Source organism: Amblyomma mixtum, chromosome 7 (genome assembly GCF_055824585.1).
Source record: "Amblyomma mixtum isolate Tamu chromosome 7, ASM5582458v1, whole genome shotgun sequence".
Classification (NCBI taxonomy): domain Eukaryota; kingdom Metazoa; phylum Arthropoda; class Arachnida; order Ixodida; family Ixodidae; genus Amblyomma; species Amblyomma mixtum.
This window is the reverse complement of record NC_143018.1, coordinates 57,011,872-57,031,312: the sequence shown is the minus strand read 5'-3', so window position 1 is coordinate 57,031,312 and position 19,441 is coordinate 57,011,872. Positions and strand designations below refer to the sequence as shown.

Sequence of the window (19,441 nt, the reverse complement as noted above, 5' to 3'; positions counted from 1 at the left end):
GTCGCAGCGCTGGTGAAATTTTGAAGATGTACCAACTAGCTCAAACCACCATTTTGCTCCAGTATATTTGGCAGTGTATTGACAGATGAAACAAAATTATTGTGCAATAGCAGCCAGGAGTTTGTTGAACAATTTCATCATTCCAGAAAGAAGCACACCTCCATCCTGTTTCATGATTTTGTTGAAAAGAATGAACGAAATTAAGCTCTGCAAAGTTAAAAGTCGCTGGAAAGGAATTTATATGGTTAAGAGGTACTCAATGGCCAGTATTCAGCTGAAGTTACGACGTCTTTGTCAAAAGGTGCAAATGATATGCGATAATTATCTCGCAAGATGCCACGTAATGAAATCCTGGTGAATCGTCTTTCTACGAGCGTGAATTTTAAATGGAATTGAGTGAGGGGCCGCAAACATTTGTGATGGCTTCCGGTATTTTCGATCAGCAGCCCACCCGTATAGCGACCTGTGAACGCGTAAGAATATATGTACTGCTTCAAAGATTGCGAGATAAGATAAGACGTGAGCTCGGTCGATTACGGCAGAACAAGACCAAATGTTACGAAAAAAAAGAAACATGGATCATGCGCTGAAAACAGCAATATATACTGTGCAAACAATTTCGATAAGGAATTCTTTGCAGCTAAAATTGCATAATTAATAGAAGCCAAGCCTGTACAAAACTTGAGCTTCGCCTTTTATTTTGTATGTACAGCCGTTGTCAAAAGTTTGGAGCCCAGGGGGTTTTCTTTTGAGCCACATTGTGTCATTCTTAATGGATCTCTAGCGCTACAAATTTCCTGGACATGAGAAGATATCTGGTACTGCATCCTGCAATAGGTAGGACTTTATGAATGCCCCTGGAGTCCCAATATAAAGCTTAGAAGTGAACCCCCTGGGCTCTAAACTTTCGACAAAGACTGTACATGTGCATCAGATGGCCTGGGTGTTGCATGGGGTTCGTTGTCATGCGCCACATTTGAAGTGACCCTTCAGGGGTTCGAGGTTCGTTGTCTTTAAGCAGAGTGGAGCCCTTGACATCATTTAGCATTTTGACCCCTGATTACAATTGCGCTCTTTGGTACCAGCGTCCATCCAATATCTACGAAACATTGTGCCAAAACATGCAGGTCGCTGGCGTAATAATTCTTTTGATAGCAAATGCATTTTGAAACTTAGACGGCGTACCTCGTTCTCGATGAAGTTTATCGCTTCGTCCAGCTCCAGGTAGTTTTCAGGACTTTCTCGACTATTGTGGGCGGGTCCGACTTTCACGTGGTACAGGCTGGCACCCAGCGGATCAACCTCGGCTTGGAATACTAGCGACTGCTTGGCATCTCCGGAGCTCTCTTGTATGCCGTGTCGATGGGGAGCCAGTGGAACAGCCTTGGGGAGAAAGTAAGCAAGCGGTCATGATCCATGGACTGCAAAGACGCATCTTGCTAAATATGTATTTTTACTGTGCTGCTTCCGCTGCAGTTTGAGAGCAACAAATTAATATCCGTAGTTTTTATGGTGCTCAGAACAGAAGCTCGCTTTGTCATGCCTGCAGGCCTTCGTAGCCTGCATAGAAAGCACTCCCAGAACGTGTTCTGCATTACTTCGCCTAATTCGCAATCACAGTGTCGTGCCAGCTGTGACTAATGGGAGGCAAGCGGCAGGCGGCAATTAAAGTAATGTTTGGTCGCAAGACTTTGCTGCTCGGAAAGAGCAACATGGGTCGCAAAATCTTTGCCGGTGGCTGTGGTACAGAAACACCCACCTGCCAGTGCACCGGCGCATCGCTTAACCGCTGCGCCACTGCGCTGGCAGTGGCATGACTCGAGGCGATTTATCAGCGTTAAGTAGCGAATGAATAATTCGGCATATATGGTCTTTAACACACTAAAAGTATCACTAAACACCCGTAAGACAGATCTTAAGTGTCCCCTCCAATTCAAGAATTAACGCATGCTTTCGCACCTCTACTCGATTTATCTACGTTAAACCACACCACCTTTTTTATGCGAAGCATACTACTTTAGCTACCACTTCAGCCCTTCACCGTGGTTATGCGCCTCCAAATCACGTGATACATGACGTCACACCACGTGACACGATGACGTCACGACAGTAGAGAAACGGGGGCCCACCTCGCGCCGTCGCTGTGGTTGTGCGCCTCCAAATCACATGATACATGACGTCACACCACGTGGCACGATGACGTCACGACAGTGGAGAAACGGGGGCCCACCTCGCGCCGTCGCTGTGGTTGTGCGCCTCCAAATTACGCGACACGATGATGCTTCGCATTCTCCAGGCTTAACCAAGTTAAGCCTCAGCCATTTTTTCTGAGGATACTGGATGAAGCTGCATTGTGTTCGCAGTTTTCTGCATTCATGAGCTTTTGTATGTGGCTGAATTGGCCTCTATAGCGCGCTTTCCTCCGCATTCAAAGCTCACTGCAAATAACAACTAAAACGAAATGTAGCATACAATAACCTTCGGTATATTTAGTGAACAACGAGTGTCACAAAACCAAGCGGCCTGTTGTGCGCATTTATAAGGAATGAGACTTACGACGCTGGCTCAAATTACCTTTCCCGCTATTCTTAGTTGGCCAAGATGTGAGACCAGGCTTAAGTTACTAGGAGGGCTCGTGCGACCACATCTCGTTGGGCGTAAGTTTCACATTGCTTATCGCGACGAAGGATAGCTTCATTTTGGCCCGCCCTTTTTTCTACTCTTCCCATTTTCGCGCACTCATAGCTGTGTGCCGCAGTAGGAATTACTGTTTTAGGCAGACACCGTTCTTGGAGTACCCTTTTGAGTGAAAGGTAAATTATCTCTTACACGCGATGTGGTCCGCAGGCACTCCTTCCAGAGCGCAGAATGAGTGATATTATTATCAGAACAAAGAAAAAAAAAGAAAAGAATGAAAGGTCATTCGAAATATAACTGAAAATGGTGCATTGTTCATTAGCGAAAGTGTGTTTTCTAACAAAGCTTATGCTGCAGAAGGCATAAAACACAAGGGGCGGTATAGCCCCAAAACAGTTATTCAGGGCGAGTGAAGCTCTGTACGATGTAAACATGTCATGAATAAAAGCTGCCAAGGTAGTGGTCGGACGACCTTAGGTCGCGCACGGCCCGGACCGACCTACCTGCGACTCCACCGTGGCTCCCTTTGGTCCTGTGATCGTTGTGATGCGTTCACCGTCACCTTCTAGTGGAAGGCGCACATACGGCGAGATCGGTACGCTGGCTGGGTTGTACACGATCACGCCAAACTGCGAATCAATCGATCGTTCAATAAATCAATCAATCAATCAATCAATCAATCAATCAATCAATCAATCAATCAATCAATCAATCAATCAATCAATCAATCAATCAATCAATCAATCAATGAATCAAGGTTTATTGAGCTGTAGAAGTTAATAACTAATTAATATAGGTTCTATCAGCATCAAGTAAAACACGAACATGACACAGAAAAAGCGTACGGCAGAGCGAAGGTATCTTAACCAAGAGGGTCGGCATAGTCAAGCAGTTGATCTTCTCTTCGAAGGCGGAGGGAGGGTACATATTCAAAAATTTATTGGGATCCCTTTTTTTGTTTCCGTTTCAGCATCTTGTGTTTGTCTTTACCGGTTCGCGTATCACTTGATGTTGGCAATGTATACCAGGCATGAAGAGAAGTCAGAAATAGGGGAAATTGGGGGCAGGCTTATCAGCAGTAAAAATTTGGTAAGTTACCAGATAATGAAGCCGCAGTGATAGTATATTGTACATTCAGTAGATCCACGACTAAAAAGGCGATAAAAACGTGAAAATATTTTCTGACATGGTTAATACTCTGCATCATGTGGGGTTTCTAGCCGTGAGGAAAAAAACCTGAAATGAAGAAAATATTTACACGGCCTGCGAAAACTATTTAGTGCTACGATTAAATGGGTGAACAGGTGGAAAAGTCTTTCATAACTAAAGCCCTAACACAATACAAAAAGGAGCAATGAAGTGTATAAGACAAGGACAGACATGCTGCGAATTTTCAAAAGATAAGTTTTTCGTTTTATCATCATATACAGAGGGAGCGGCGAAAGGGTCTGCACGGAGAAATGCTGCAGAGATTTATAACTTAAAAAAAAACAACTAATGTGTTGAGTGGCAAGCAGCGCCGCTCGAGGTTATCACTTGAGATCCGTATTACTATGATCATGGGCTGTTAGCTACCGCGGTGGTACGCTTTCTGGGCAGGGGAGAAAATGCACACATCTTATCAATGTCTTGAACAGTTTGGTATCAAGAGAAACAGGGCGTGAGTTTCTCAGTCCATGCGACGGAGATAATTCCTTGACGGTTATGTGTCGCGACGAATACATTAAAGGCAGGCTGAATACAAACTTGAAGTTTGTCCGAATCAATAGATCACGATGTCTTAAAGACAAAGGTGCTTTTGTTACTGAAAACCGAGGTTTTGGGTGCTGAAAAGATCAAGAAATCAGATTCAAGTGTCGCTATACGCGGCCATTTTCGCAAGAGAACTCTGGTGCGCCATGAAAAATTTTTAACGGCGATGACTAAAGCTACACAGCTATCCAGTTCCGAACAATAATCACAGATTCCATTTCAAGCTTGACGTCCCGAGTTGACTGGAGTGGCGGGAAATTAAATCCTATTTTATCTGAAATAAATAATAGATTTCCCGCGGGACGAACCTCGACATAGAAAGAAAGTGGCATGAAATAGATATTTACTAATACTGAAACTTGGATGGTTTTGTTTTCGGTGTCATCTTAAGGACCAAAGAGGAAGACACCCCGGCTTCCCCATTTCAACTTGCCGTTCTAGAATAACGAAATTTAATGTAACCACTAGATGTTTATTGCCGTCAAAATAAACGATATGAAATGAACTTTTGCGAAACTTGTGTGAAATGCTCGCCATGGGGAACTGGCCAATATAGCTTTCACTTTTGAACACGATCGTGTTGGAAAAATCACTGTCGAATAGAAGAAGCTTTGCGCAAATTTAGACAGGCTGCCAGCTTTGTGCAAAATGTTACCCGGTTCGATAGCAATTGGCTCAAGATGTTGTTTTAGAAAACATCTCACGTGCATTGATGTCTGTAGATCCCTGCGAGCTAATAACTGAATAAAAAACAAACTCCTCTCCTAGACAGGGTGCGGCGCGGCAGCTAAGAGCCGTCCCTTGTGGGGTTTGGTGCTGCCATGCCTGACGCAAGTCCGCAGGCAAGCACACCAGCTCGTATTGAGGAATGCGGTGTGCCCAAATCTAAACAACAGGTGTTCGCCGTCAGACAGCCCTGGCATGCAGTCTTGCAGCCGTTCATGCGGTCTTTCTACTTTTGCGAGTGCCTCTACTTGCGCTCTTGCACATAAACGCCGCCAAAGTGAGTTTCGTCCTCGGGCACGTGACGCTGCATGACTTCCTGTCTAAAACACTGATCACGTACACCATAATCGTTTCCTCCTTAGAAGAACTAGCACAGAACGAATGGAAGTACTTCTGGTTCCTTGGTGTGCTCGCAGTCACTTTGGTTGAGGAGATGACAGAAGTGCAGCTTTTTCCCGATGTCATCCACGTTAGCTGCACCCGGATCCAGTAGAGACACCACGCTGGTGCTGATCACTCTCTGTAATGGTAAGCAAGCAGGCAAAACCAACCGTAATGTGCCAACAAATTACCGCATCTTTTCAAAAACCTACTGCTTCTTCGATGGGTAGAGTTTTTTTTAAGTCGACCCGAATATACAACCCCTAATATGGCAAGCTGATAAGTGGTACCACGCAGTGACGGCGGGCAATGGTACTGGCTACAAATGCATAATGGTAAGTGGCCAGTACTGCCGATGGCGGCGCTCTAGTAGTGTGCTAACCAGCCAAAATTTGTGTGCAGGTCAACAAGGCTGCCACAGGGTATAAAAAATGCGCACTTCCCTTTTCAAGACCTTCCTTTCGTATTAGTGGGTAAGGTTTTGTATGCAAACCTTCTCATATAGCTTGGCGCACATCTAACCCCCGTCTGCACTAACCGGCCTGTCATACTGTTGAGTTGGAATAAATGCTGTAATATGGACTGTGAGAAGAGGCACTGAAGCTGACTATGAATGGCATACGGCACGAGATTAAATGTCTTCACTCTTCTATATGGAATAAAACAAAGATGGATGTGTTTGTAGATCGTGCTGCCCTTGATTACCGAACTCTTCGTGCTCTGATATGGTTAAATCATTGATCGTCCAAATATATAAAGGACAGGGCCTCACCTCGCATCTCTTGATGCCTTGGTGCAGCATGTTCGCATAATCCTGGGCTACGTCGTCAGTGCAGGTTCCCCTAAAGGCAGGAGAGATGCAGCCGGACGTGCAGTAAGCAGCCGAGAACAATCAGGCCTACAGCAACTTCAAGACTCACGTGATGCCGTCGTGATGCTGCAGAGTAGCCACTGCTTCGCCTGCGTACGTGAATAATGATGACGGGCTGCCCATGAGACCAAGCCTGGGGCTTGTTACCACGCATTGCAAGGCATAATTTCCTGGAGCCGCTATCACATTTTGACGCCTCTGGAGTATGAAGGCATTTGTGCTTAACCAGTGACCTAAGGAATACGGATCGCTCAGGAACTTTCATCTAACACATGCATCGTATCTGCCTCCTTGGCATGGCTTGGAATGGTTTATCACTTATGCGCACTTTACACCTGATAGAACCAGACAACCATTACTTGTCGCTACTGACGCTAGAGGCAAGAGTACATCATGAAAGCGAGAGATAAGGAGTGTTGGGATGCCACGGCACTCTGTGGCCTTTCTGCCGCTGGCGCAACCTTGGCGAAGAAAGTTCAAAGGATGGAACCGCATGTAAAATGCGAAAGCTTTAAATAAGGCGCACATTGTTTCTTGAACAAATGCGGCCGAATGTGCAAGCCACTGAAGGGTGCGTAAGTGTTTCTCGTGATTTTACCTTGCAAACTCACAGGCATCTCCGCTTCACTCGCATTCAGATCGCTTCGCTATTACTATGTGCCCCTGCTAAAAAGAGCGAAGGAGCATTGCTTGCCTTGTGGTTGCCGGGTTCTTTTTTGTGCTTGACAAATCTATGGCGGCGCCCCACCGGAAAATGATAGCCTTGCTCTTTTGCGAGTGAGCATCACTTCACGCTAATTCGTGCAGCGGCGTAAGTGATTCGTGCAGTGATGCACTAGTTAGAAGCTATATGAGCGATTCGATCAGTGCCTTCTAGTTCACCTTAACTTTGGTTAGTTTATTTTTTGAGTACTCAGGCTAAGAGGGGCGCCGTAGTGGAGGACTCCGGAAATTTCGGCCACCTGGGGTTCTTTAACGTGCACTGACATCGCGCAGCACTCGGGCCTCTAGAAATTTTGCCTCCATGAAAATTAGACCACCGCGACCGGGATCGAACCTGCGTCTTTCGGGTCAGCAACGGAGCGCCATAACTACTGAACCACCTCGGCGGCCGTCACCTTAACTTTCGAGCTTTAATACAAACATACATCTCTGAATGAAATATATAAGTCCCAAGGAAAGCGGCACTTATTCGTTTGAAAGCCGGACATTCCTTGCAATCTTCATTCTATAGTTAATCCGAATCCATGTTTAATAAGCCTTAAGGATAAAGCGATGAACTGTCAAAGGAATGAAAAGGATCAATTCTTAGGTTGTTGCGATTGTATACATAGATGTCAAACTAATGGCTGTCAAAACGATAAACAAAAAAAAGAAACAGTAGTATGCGACAGCTGGCTAGAAAAGGAGCTAGTATAGCGGAGATAGGGGTGACTGCATAGTTTTCATAGCTGCCGCCGCGGTGGCTCAGTGGCTATGGTGCTCGGCTGCTGTCTCAAAAGACGCGGGTTCGATCCCGGCCGCGGCGGCTGGAATTTCTTTGGAGGAGAAAATCTAGAGGCCCGTGTACTGTGCGATGTCAGTGCACGTTAAAGAACCCCAGGTGGTCGAAATTTCCGGAGCCCTTCACTACGGCGTCTCTCATAGCCTCAGTCGCTTTGGGACGTTAAACCCCATAAACCAAACCAAGCCAAACCAGTTTTCATAGTTGTGTTTCTCACGCTCTTTTTGACTCACGCTTAACCCCTGAAGGCTGTGCTCATGCATGGCGCGTTCCTAATGCACTTGCAGGTTTGATTAAATAGTGAACAGTGCCATGCGCAACTGCTCAACTGTGAAAGACAACATTAATTTCGTACCGCTAAGTAAATGCGCACTTTGCAAGACCATTTACGTAAAAACGTGAACTATGCTAGGTGCTTCCTTATTTTTACCGCAGAAGGACGAAACATTGCGTCCTGCTGACAGATGCTGACGTCTTCGTTTGATTCTGAGAGTGGTAGAACGTTTGTATGCACGCTAATTTTTCTTCGCCCAAAAGAAGAGAAAAGAAACAGTTTGTATGCACGTAACGCTTTTGTAGCATGGTAATTTTAGGCAAAAATATTAATTAAAAAAATTAACGATTGAATGATTCAGTCATTCAAACCGTCAGTCTTTCAGCCACTCAGTTAACAATCATTAGATAATGATATATAGTAATAACCAGTCATTCAACAAACAAATAATTGAACATTCAGGGAATCCAGCAAGCAATAGATTTTGTGTTGAATGTTTCGGTTTACGAAAAAATTTTCAAACAACTTCCCGCCACCTGGTGCGGCTAACTGACCATGCACATCCGCCATTTGATTTGCTGACAAATAAAGTTGTTTCTCTTTCTTTCGAAATGAAAGCCGTGTGGAAAAAGAAGGCCGTTGATTGCTGCATGAAGCCCTAATTAGTGGGGCTGATTTCTGTTTAAGAATTTTGCCAACGGAACCAACCCTGAAATAAGCAGATTGTGCCAGCCGTAACTAGGTGGAACAAATGCGTATAAAGTTGTTTTAAGGTGTTCTCTTTTAAACAAGCCACAATCATACTATGCACACCGCATTCTTGCCGTAGATATGCAGCTTACCTAGTGCTTTGACTTCAGCGGAAGCGTCCTTTCCTCCAAGAACAGACAGCTGCTTGCTGGCCTGTTGAGAGGAAGCACGTTTTAGTCTAAAATGTAGTTGGATGTACTGGGTTGCACTTTTTGGTACAAGAGAAGAAATTGCGGATTGGGGTTTGTTTAACGCCCTGAAGTAACTCAGGCTATTACGGACGCCGTTGTGGGGGGCTCCGGATCAATTTGGATCACCGGTAATTCTTTAACGCATCTCACACCTAAAGGGCTTTTTTTTGTTTCGCCTCGATCGAAATAAGGCAGCCAACGGCCTCGGTAGCAGCAATCGCAGAGAAGTGTCTCAAAATTCAGGTAAATGGGGAACGGTTTTACAGTTGAAAAATTTCTTTACAGAGTTTACTGACATGTAGTGCGTACAGACTGGAGACCGCCTGTGGACATTCTGGCAAAACTTTTTTCGGGTTGCTAATATGCCTGTCAGAAGTATCAAGCGGCGGCTGGCTGGGAAAACTGAGAATCTGTAATTTCCTCAATGTCGTCACGCAATACAGATTCATTTCACATGCACATGATTGTCAATGATCTTTTTACACCAGTCACTAAAACAGAAGCTGCAGGAACTTTCCGCTTCAGTGCCAAAGTGCTTCGCTGCATCGAATCAAAAGCTTTCACCACCAAGGGGTCAATATGCGCTGCTGCATATGTCTCAATACAATGAGAAATCCAATGTTAGAATTAAAAAAAAATCTACAGTATATGCGTCACGGCTGCATGAAAGAACATTCCTACAAAAGACAGCAATAAAGCTAAAGCTTCGCCACCATCTTCATCACCAACTTAACCATATTCTTCGCAGGACAATGCTCCATGAAAATTTCTACCTGATTTCGACAACGATTTCATTAACTCCCGTGTGTTTCCAGCCGCCGCTCTGCTGGCAGTTTCTACATCTTTGCGTTGCACCAATCACTTTCCTTTTATGCCTCGCTCCGTTGTCCCCGAATTAAGTTCATCCTTTTTTTTAAACTTCATATTTCTGTCCAGTAGTTGAGCTCTGGCAGAATACGACTGTTGTATACTTTCCTACCGAGGAATGCTGGCAAGCTGGTATTCTTGATCTGAAAGTGCTACCTTCCAAATGTACTCCACCCTATTCTTACTTTCCTACGTATTTAACTACAAGTACCTCGGCGTAACATTAAATAAGCACCTTAGTTGGACTAGTCACGTCGACAAAATTTGCGCTGCTGCTGCAAGGAAACTTGGCTTTCTCCGCCACAAATTAAAGTCTTCCCCACAGTCCGTGAAGCTATTAGCATACAACACGTACATTGTACCTAAACTTGAATATGCTAGTGTGTCATGGGATCCATTTCTCAAAAAAGATATACATTCACTAGAGATGATACAAAGAAAAGCAATCCGGTTCATTTTCAACAGTTATCATCGGAATGCTTCACCGTCCGCCATCATGTCTGTAAATAATATTCCATCTTTTTGAAAAAAGAAGAGCACTCGCTAGGTTAATATTTCTTTTTTCACTTTATCACCAACAGTTCAATTCCTCTTCCAAGGACTACCTGCGCCCACGCTTAACCCGGTATACTAGGAACGTTCATGACCACAGCCTTACGCCGTTCTTTGCCCGTACAAACCTCTTTAAAAACTTTTTTTGTTCGCACTATCGCTCAGTGGAACAGCTTGCCAGCTCTCGTCTTTTCCGCGCGTAATGTTCATGATTTTGAAGAACGCTTGTCCCCTCTCATCTGAGTTCTGTTTGTAATCCTACGTCTGGTGTTTTATAATATTTCTTCCTGTGTTTTTTTTTCCTTTTTGACAATGTTGTTCATACAGCAACCTTTTACTTTTGACTGCCTTTATGTTGATCATTCAGGTGTATTGTAGTGTTTGTCTGTTTTCTTTCTTTCTTTTTTGAAGTTTGGTGTGATCTTTGGCTGTTGTTAAATTGCCCACTCTGCTTGGCCCTCGGGCTGCAGTATTTTGTAAATAAATAAATAAAATAAATAAAACTTTCGTGGTCCGGATATGCACTAACTGCCCTATGTGGACGTATTTCCTTAACACTTCGATGCTTCGCTTCTACTGTTACCTCTTTTCCTGAAGGTATTGGTATATTTTTACATTTATTTTTCATTAATTGGTTGAGAGCATCTTTCATGCTCTCCAATTTGTCCCTTCACTTACTTAGCATGGCTATTCAATAATAAAAAGCCATTTTCGATTACCGTTTACTCACAATACTTCCCTACCTAACCATCTGAATACCCCCGGTAAACACTCGGTTAGTAGTAGTGAATGGACCGTGTCGCCCTAGTGTACAAATCTTCTCCTTCGAGAATTTATCAGTTTTCGCGTGGATGAATATTTTGTCTATGCAGCCGCTATAGCTGCTTTCTAGTACCTTTATATATGCCTCTTCTACAGACTGGATCCGTAGTGATTGCGTGAATGCTGACGTTCCGACTAACTCAAATGCTTTCTCGTAATCTATAAGGTATGCACCGTGAATAAAGGTTAGTTATGCTTTACGCATTTGTCTTTCCCTTTATTGATTGTGCGAGTGGGTACTTTGGTTGACTGAAGTCTGTTTTGAAGTGAAAAGCTTCACTACGAGGGTCGGAGCCGAGCTTGGCGTGAGCCGCTGCACAGATTTGCCAGTTCACCGCGTGCGCAAAACCGAGTGACGACACACGCGGCACAGGTGGCCGCAGCCGCCGCCGCCGACTCCATCCCTTGACCTTTCGCCGCAGCCGCTCGCTACTGCGCATGTGCGCCGCCGTTACTGCTGCGCGCGCTACTCCTCCTCGCCACCGTTTGACCTTTCGATGCAGCCGCGCGCAACTGGGCTATAAATGCGCTTGTCAGAGAATAGGCTCTCGCACTCGCCATGGTAGGGGAAGCAGCCAGACGTGGCTGTAGAAAATTTACCAATCCAAGAGTGCTAGCTTGGGAGTTGGACGAAAAGCTGCGAAGAAATGAAAAGCGCAAAGCTAAACGTATGGCCGAAACGCCAGAAAACCGGGGCGGAACTCCTCTCAAACTAAGCGTAACCGAATCTTTTCGCTTGTATATCCAGGCTTAACCAGAGCTGAGCCACTGCCAAATTTTTTTCTCACACCATTACCGATCACCATAACGAGCTTCTTGCTAGGAACAGAGGATAAGTTGATGATCTGTAACTTTTCAATGACTTGACATTTGCCTTCGTCTGAATTTTGAAAAAAAATTACCGTTCTTGCAAGCTTCCTGTATGGTCAAGGTCCTGAGGTATTCTCATGGGCATATTCGGTAGCCAAGTTGTTCGACAAAAATGCGCGACCATCTTTCGACGTATACATAGCTTTCATCATCGAAGGAGCGGCAAAGCACGGCACATCGAAGAAAAATCTATGCTAACTGGTGATCGGCGCCCCACTGCCAACAGTAATAAAGCCATATAATGAGTACATCACTAATGACATCTTGTCAGTTTCTAAGGGGCGTTGTGGTAAACCTATTTTCGATGTTTGTGCATGAAATGTAACTAAATAGGGTATAGATATGTGACCGTTTATGCCGAGTTCATTATATTCCTTTCGTTTGAGCTACCTGTTATAGTTGCTAAGGAAATAACATCCTTCTAATGTCATCTCAGAGACAACAAAAATATGAAGAAAAGGCAGAATTTTTTAGATCAGCATTTTCAAGAACGCCTGCTCTGTGCAGGCAAATGTTTTTTTAGATGCGCCATTCTTATTAAAATAGGAGTTAATTCCAGCACGCTCTCATGAGTGAAAGTGTTTATTTGAAAAATAACATTCCAAAATAATTGTAAGCTTATATAGAATACTCGAGAGCTTTTTTTTCAGTCCTCAGTGTCTCAGAATTTGTGCGAAAAAATGTAATCACTCTAGCGTCATTCGTACGAAATGATGAAGGCATGAGTGATCGCAATCGCAGATGGAGTGAAAGCTGACAAAATCAGCCTTAAAGATTATTCTTTCGCTTACCTCTTTATCTTCCCATTTGTCTTAACATTTGCTCACAGAAATGCGGCATTGAGGTCATCGCACGCCCTCATCTTTCTTCTTCACGGTGAGGCATAGAGATACTAAGATGGCCGTGCTGCGTCACTGGAAAGCAGCGGGAACCGCGATGCGCCGGGACCATCACAAGCACGAAGAACTTAATTTTCGACGGCCGCACTTAAGGTAAAGTTTATTTTTCTAAAATTATGCCGTATATTTCGGTGTAACTTCTCGCTCCCGGACTGAGGAAGAACTGAGGACCGCGAAAGGAGATGAACTAAGAAATCGAAAATTATGACGACATTGGCCATTTTATTGGCTGCGTGATACCTGGAATGCAGTGGTAAGAGTGAGTTCATAAATGTTTCGAACTTATAGGTTCCATTGCGTGCACCCAGGAATGCTAAAGTGGCGTGAAGAAACACTATCGATAGTTGCTTTGAAGAAACTACTTTCAACAACGTGAGTGTTCTTTTCACTTCAGGCCGCGAGGGACGCTAATGTGCCTTGTTGTATAAAAATTAAATAAATAGAGTCACGCGGGCCAACAAACCGAAAACGATAATAATTCCCAGCATTGTAGACAGCGGTGCAGTTTTTTCGCCTGTGCTACTTTTACCTAACGCATATCTTGAATCTGACATTCTGGTTTATGGTTTGGTTTATGGGGTTTAACGTCCCAAAGCGACTAAGGCTATGAGAGACGCCGTAGTGGAGGGCTCCGGAAATTTCGACCACCTGGGGTTCTTTAACGTGCACTGACATCGCACAGTACACGGGCCTCTAGAATTTCTCCTCCAAAGAAATTCTAGCCGCCGCGGCCGGGATCGAACCCGCGTCTTTTGGGTCAGCAGCCGAGCACCATAGCCACTGAGCCACCGCGGCGGCGAATCTGACATTCTATCGCGCAGTTACTTTCATACACTACTAAGTAAGTCGTGCTTTTGGCCCATTGATTATGGTGTTGACATGCTCAGCAATACTCGTGAGGTTGCAAACACTTTTTGTTGCAGACAGACAGAAAGTGGCTTAGGGAAAGAGCTTTCTCAACCTGTAGCGCGGTGTGTAGTTTGTACTGTGTCGTGTTCGCGGTAGCTCTGAAATTCAACCGCTGCCTCCATGTGATGTACACTTTGTTTAGAAAGCCTCGTGTAGCGAGCTTCAAGGCATATAATGTCGTATCATCGAATAATTTGGCGCTTCTTGGAGCTCCTTAGTCTTTATGTACAATTCAAGCATATTCTGCAGCCTCTGCTAGATGAAACACTGGTAGAATTTAAAGGAATACCTGGAAACGTCGTCCTATTCATGTTTTTTCAACATGTAATATTACGCACAAGTTCAGTGAGCTTTGCCTGAACGTATAAAACCCGGAAACATAACTGGATGTTGCATCACGAAAATGAGAAGAGAACTAAGATGTACAGAGAAATTGTTGTTTGTATCGTGTTTTCAGGTAATCAAAACAACAAGGTACCCACACTACGGTAGAAGAGAATAGTAATTAGACTCTTGTTAAACCTTTTCTCCACCTTCTGGGTGCTCCCTGAGCACTGTGCACTAGTCACTGACGTCATTCTGAGAGAAAAAGCCAGTGCAAAAGCTCAGGGATAAAGAGAGGGAAGGCGGCCAGACTGAAAAGAAATCCTGTTTCCGCAATCACGTGGCAAGAATAGTATAGTGATAGGTGCGCATGAGAATTCGCCGGGCCACTCGATCTCTGATTTCCCCTGCGGGCTGCTTACCTGGAGAAAGCCATTAGCATATCGCACCATCATCTTGAGGTTTGGCCTGGTTGTGTAGAACCCGGTCCATGAACGTCCGGGCTGGTCAGAGTAGGGAAGCAAATCTCCCGCGAAGGCAGGCCAGCTCCGCACCGCGTCATGTAGTGCCTCATTTCACACAGATTCGTGGACAGAAACGAGGAAGATAATAAGGAAAAAAATATTAGCGAAAATGAAACGAGATGTTCGCTAAAACTTCAAATTGTTTGGCTGCGCTGACTAATGAACAACAAATCTTATCTTTAAACGTGACAGGTTTTTCCAGAACTCGTTGCAGGTAGCGCTATCAGCAGTTATTATATTACTAAAATGTCCATTGTTTAAATGTGTAAGTGCTTTTTATTTAGATAATAGTTAGCTCTCCTACGAGAGTTTTCGGTCGCTCGGAAATATTATTTTGAAGTCATGCTGCGCATAGACAAAAAATTTACATTCCGTTCCGGGGAATACAAAAAAGTTTCTACGATTAGGGTGGTCGAAAAAGCAAAAAAATACCTCTAGCGAACAAACCGTTAGCTGTGGCGGACATCCATAATTTTAAAACAACAGTTTTACGCAGTAAATGAACTCAATTTACAGAGTATCATAGCTAGAACAGGAACGTCATTGTTGCTGCTTTAAATTGACTAGCACGGCTAAATGAATTCATTATTACCGTTTTCAGTAGAAAGCCGTGGTGGCTTGGAGGAGTGCCGACTTCGTAGCCGCGTAGAGGACAATATTAAAACGAAGAAAAAGTCGTTCACTAAATCCCTCTAACAGGACGAGATTTAGTGCTTTTTCTCGCACAAACGTAGCGCGTGAGGCAGGCAGGTTAAGCATAAATACAATTTCCACTGGCGACGTATTTCAGCGCTACGGCTTGCGCTAGTGTACCACGTGACACACTTCTTTTCCTTCGTTGCTGGACGCAAGGAAAATGACAGCCTTCATCAACTACGCAGCCGTCGGGTTTTAGAGCGGATATAGTACGCGGAGAAGAATGTGCCAATGCACAGCTTCTTGAATTCCCGGTTGGAAATGGCGCAACATCAAACTAATGTGCATGACATTGGCTTGGCTCTTGGCACAGGTCTGTGTCGGGACAATGGACTAGGTTCCTACCTCCACGTAGCAAGCTGGCGTCGAGTGAACAACATGCACTGGCGGGCCTTCCTTGTTCACAGGCGACATTTTGTTGGCCTGCTCAATGATGGAATCTTGCTTCTGGAAGCGCCAGTCTGCCGCCACGAAGGCCAGGTCTCCGCCGGACATCATTGAAACTGTGTCGTTCGTGTACACCTTGGCCTACGTACAGAAATGGGCCCAAACTAAATTGAGGAATAGATAAAGATTGCTGACGTTATTGTGAGGTATAAATAAACAGAAGCGAAGACGCGGTAGGAAAAAATTCCTGCGCAAATACTATTCCCTAAATCTTCACGAAACTCAGTTTTTATTTCAGAATACATAATATCCAAGTTATAGGGGTATTACGTAAGCAGTGGCCAAATATGAGAAATTAGGACCTACTGTTTATAAATAGAAAGTGCAATATGACTTTATGAAGGAAGGCTGATAGACAGGTGATGAGATGCCACCTAAATTATGAAGACGGCCATTCTCACAACTGAAATGCATCATCCTCATTAGCGTCGTCATGAAGTACAAAAGAATTAACCTGTGAAATCGTAAAGACTAGCGCTGAATAAAGTGATCCTCGAGGCGGCCTGGAGCCGGCCGAAGCGAAGCGTCATTTGTACTGATTTGCAGCGTTATATCAAGAATAGGCCCGGATGCAGCAAGGGCTGATTGAATTGAGTCCAGACTTGGGTCGCTGCCCGATCTAGGCCAATGACCTCGGGTATCAGTAAAGCTATGCTATTCAACATGGAACCATTTCCTAAATGCCGGCTCCATGAACACAAGGGACGCGCTTCAGCAGAACTGGAATCAGTCTCATTAAGCTTTTGGACATCATATGCCTCAAGCTTATGTCAAATAATTAACAGGCCTAAGTCCGTACCGGCTGTCTAGGAGAATAAGAATTAGCTGCAGCGCACTGGACACGAACCCCCTAGTTAGGTACAGCCGTCTACTAGCACTCCTAAGAAGAAAGGGTCATGACAGTTACATTCTGCCTGTACTCCTCTTGTAGTCGAAACTTTAATGCTATAACAAAATGCTTGAAATTAAAATTCCGTGCAGGGCATTGGATGTGTACTGAAAATTACCGGGGGCACCACTCAGAGGCAAAGCTGCGCAATGTAGATTAGCAACTCTAGTTGCTGATATGAAATAAAGAGCAATATGGGCGTAGACGTGGGACGTTATGCGGAAAACAAATCACAGGGGCTCCATTAGGGTAGGGAAATGAATTCCAAAGCAAAGAAAACAGCAGGATGCCGGAGGGAAATCAGGTGAAGACAAGAGACTAGTGAGAGACTCATGGGGATGCGGCGGACACAAGATCACACTGATTAGAAATTACTGGCAGAGGCGTTTGTTCACCAGAGGACGAAATAAGTCCGATAATGACAATGATAGGTGAGATATATATAAATCCCCTCAAAAGATTTTACCTGGTCCCGCGCGTACTTAATAAGTGCCGATGGTTCCCTAGTGTTCCGTGTTAGTCGTGCCTGGAAGAAAAAGCAAAAGGGAAAAAGTTGCGGCTTGCATAAACTGTGCACCCTCCTGAGATCTGGCAATACAAAATCTCCCCAATATAGTTTGGTTTATGGTCCATGGGGGTTTAACGTCCCAAAGTGACTAAGGCTATGAGGGACGCCGTAGTGAAGGGCTCCGGATATCTCGACCACCTGGGGTTCTTTAACGTGCACTGACATCCCACAGTACACGGGCCTCTAGAATTTCGCCCCCGTCGAAATTCGACCGCCGCGGCCGGGATCGAACCCGCGTCTTTCGGGTCAGCAGCCGAGCTCCATAACCACTGAGTGACGGCGGTGGCGAACTTTACCCAATATAGTGAACACCATAATCACAGGCGGGGCAATGATTTTCGGAGGTTTCGGTCCGATGGATTTTTTTTACAATTTTTACAACCTGTGCTGTTATCTGGTGTATATGAACAAAGTCACGTTGTTGTTCCTACTCTTTAAAAGCTGTGAGAAAGACAGGAGTCAGCATGAGCAAGTTTTGTGGCAGCTATCAGTAAAAGGTCAAACGCCCGCCGCGTTGGCTTAGTGGTTTCGGGGTTTGTCTGCTTACCCGAAAGACGCGAGTTCGATCCCGGCCGCGGTGGCTGAATTTCGATGGAGGCGAAATTCTAGAGGCCTGTGTACTGTGCGATGTCAGTGCACGTTAAGGAACCACAGGTGGCCGAAATTTCCGGAGCCCTTCACTACGGCGTCTCTCATAGTCTGAGTAGTTTTGGGACGTTAAACCCCATAAAGCTAACCAAACCAAAATGCGATCCCGTTAGAGATCCCTGGTGCGCAAGTAGTCGTTTCTTATAGCCTATTTTCTTCCTGCTTACTCTTGTATGAGGAAGTATTCATTCTCTGCTTTGGATTAAAAGATCGCGGGCAATCCTCATGCCCCTCCTGGCGCTGTCGTGCAGCGGTTAAGCGATCACCACTGCCTCGGCAGGTGGTCGTTTCAAATACAGCCACCGGTGCGGCTTGTGAGACACAGGTTGCTCACCCGAGTAACCTCTCGCGACCACTCATTAAATTTACTGCTGCCTGCCACGGTGGCAAGTTTGCTCACAATTCGGTGGGCAGGTTGTTACGACGTAACAAGGTTACGTGACCTATGTGTGATTCTCTGGCGATTTTCCGGTACAGCAGACATGAGTTGTGGAGGTGCTCATCTAAAACGTCGTTTATTCACCGTGCGATGCGTAACGGAAAATAAGCAAGGATATCTATGCCGAAGAAATTTCTCAGAGAAAATTTTCCCGCCGGAGATGGAGATAAACAGGTCACAGTGAAATGTGAGCAAACTGAGCTTGAGTTCAACACAACTTGACGAGATGTAATAACTGTCCTTTTGTGTCACGGAGCCCAAACTGTGTCGGAGACGTTTTTTAAATTTTTGATGGTAATGTGGGTCTGAAGACGTTGTTGAAGTGTGCTTCGCTTCATATGGAACTTTTCACCACCTTCTAGAAAATCAGTAGTACAGTCTGAAGTAGGAAATTTTTGAACCAAAAGCAATATTAGAGCTTCTGTCACTGAAATGTGTGCTTATATATGTTGGCTGGCATGTTACGAGTGTCAGTACGCCTATAAAACTTCGTTACCACCGGTTGAAATGCATATTAATAAGTTTGCTTGTACTGATTCCAAAAGCACTGAGAGCTCCTCGGGCGGAAAGAAACGAAACGACTTTGACGATACTCACTTGATAACAGCAGAGGTTGTAAAATAAAAAAAAAAACGCCGTTTCGATACTATAACACTCTCAATGACTGCCACACGGCCGCGGTTCCTATAGGATGGTACTGTATCGAATGTACGAGGCGAAAGTGCCGCGTTTGAGTGCGTATATTGAGGTTGATTTCTCTTCTTTGTACTTTTTCAACTACGCATAAAATTTACCAAATTACCTAGATCGTAAAGTTGTTCCATCGCCTATGCAACTTCAATGAAGTGAACACCATTCCTCAATGAAATGCCACGAAGTTTAAGTTTAGTATTTGTTTTGA

General features: G+C 44.7%; 1 protein-coding gene across 1 annotated transcript in view; it reads right to left on the bottom strand.

The window, feature by feature from the left end:
• The window catches only part of LOC149336143 (lysosomal alpha-mannosidase-like), a 54,141-nt gene that overhangs the window by 25,031 nt on the left and 9,669 nt on the right, over positions 1-19,441 (bottom strand). The window contains exons 5-13 of the mRNA XM_089554085.1: positions 17,352-17,411; positions 15,895-16,077; positions 14,752-14,898; positions 8,988-9,048; positions 6,417-6,456; positions 6,269-6,338; positions 5,507-5,635; positions 3,141-3,266; positions 1,186-1,383 (exon numbers count right to left, since the gene is read on the bottom strand). Coding sequence (XP_089410211.1) covers positions 1,186-1,383; positions 3,141-3,266; positions 5,507-5,635; positions 6,269-6,338; positions 6,417-6,456; positions 8,988-9,048; positions 14,752-14,898; positions 15,895-16,077; positions 17,352-17,411 — 1,014 coding nt within the window. The remainder of the gene's footprint in view (positions 1-1,185; positions 1,384-3,140; positions 3,267-5,506; positions 5,636-6,268; positions 6,339-6,416; positions 6,457-8,987; positions 9,049-14,751; positions 14,899-15,894; positions 16,078-17,351; positions 17,412-19,441) is intronic.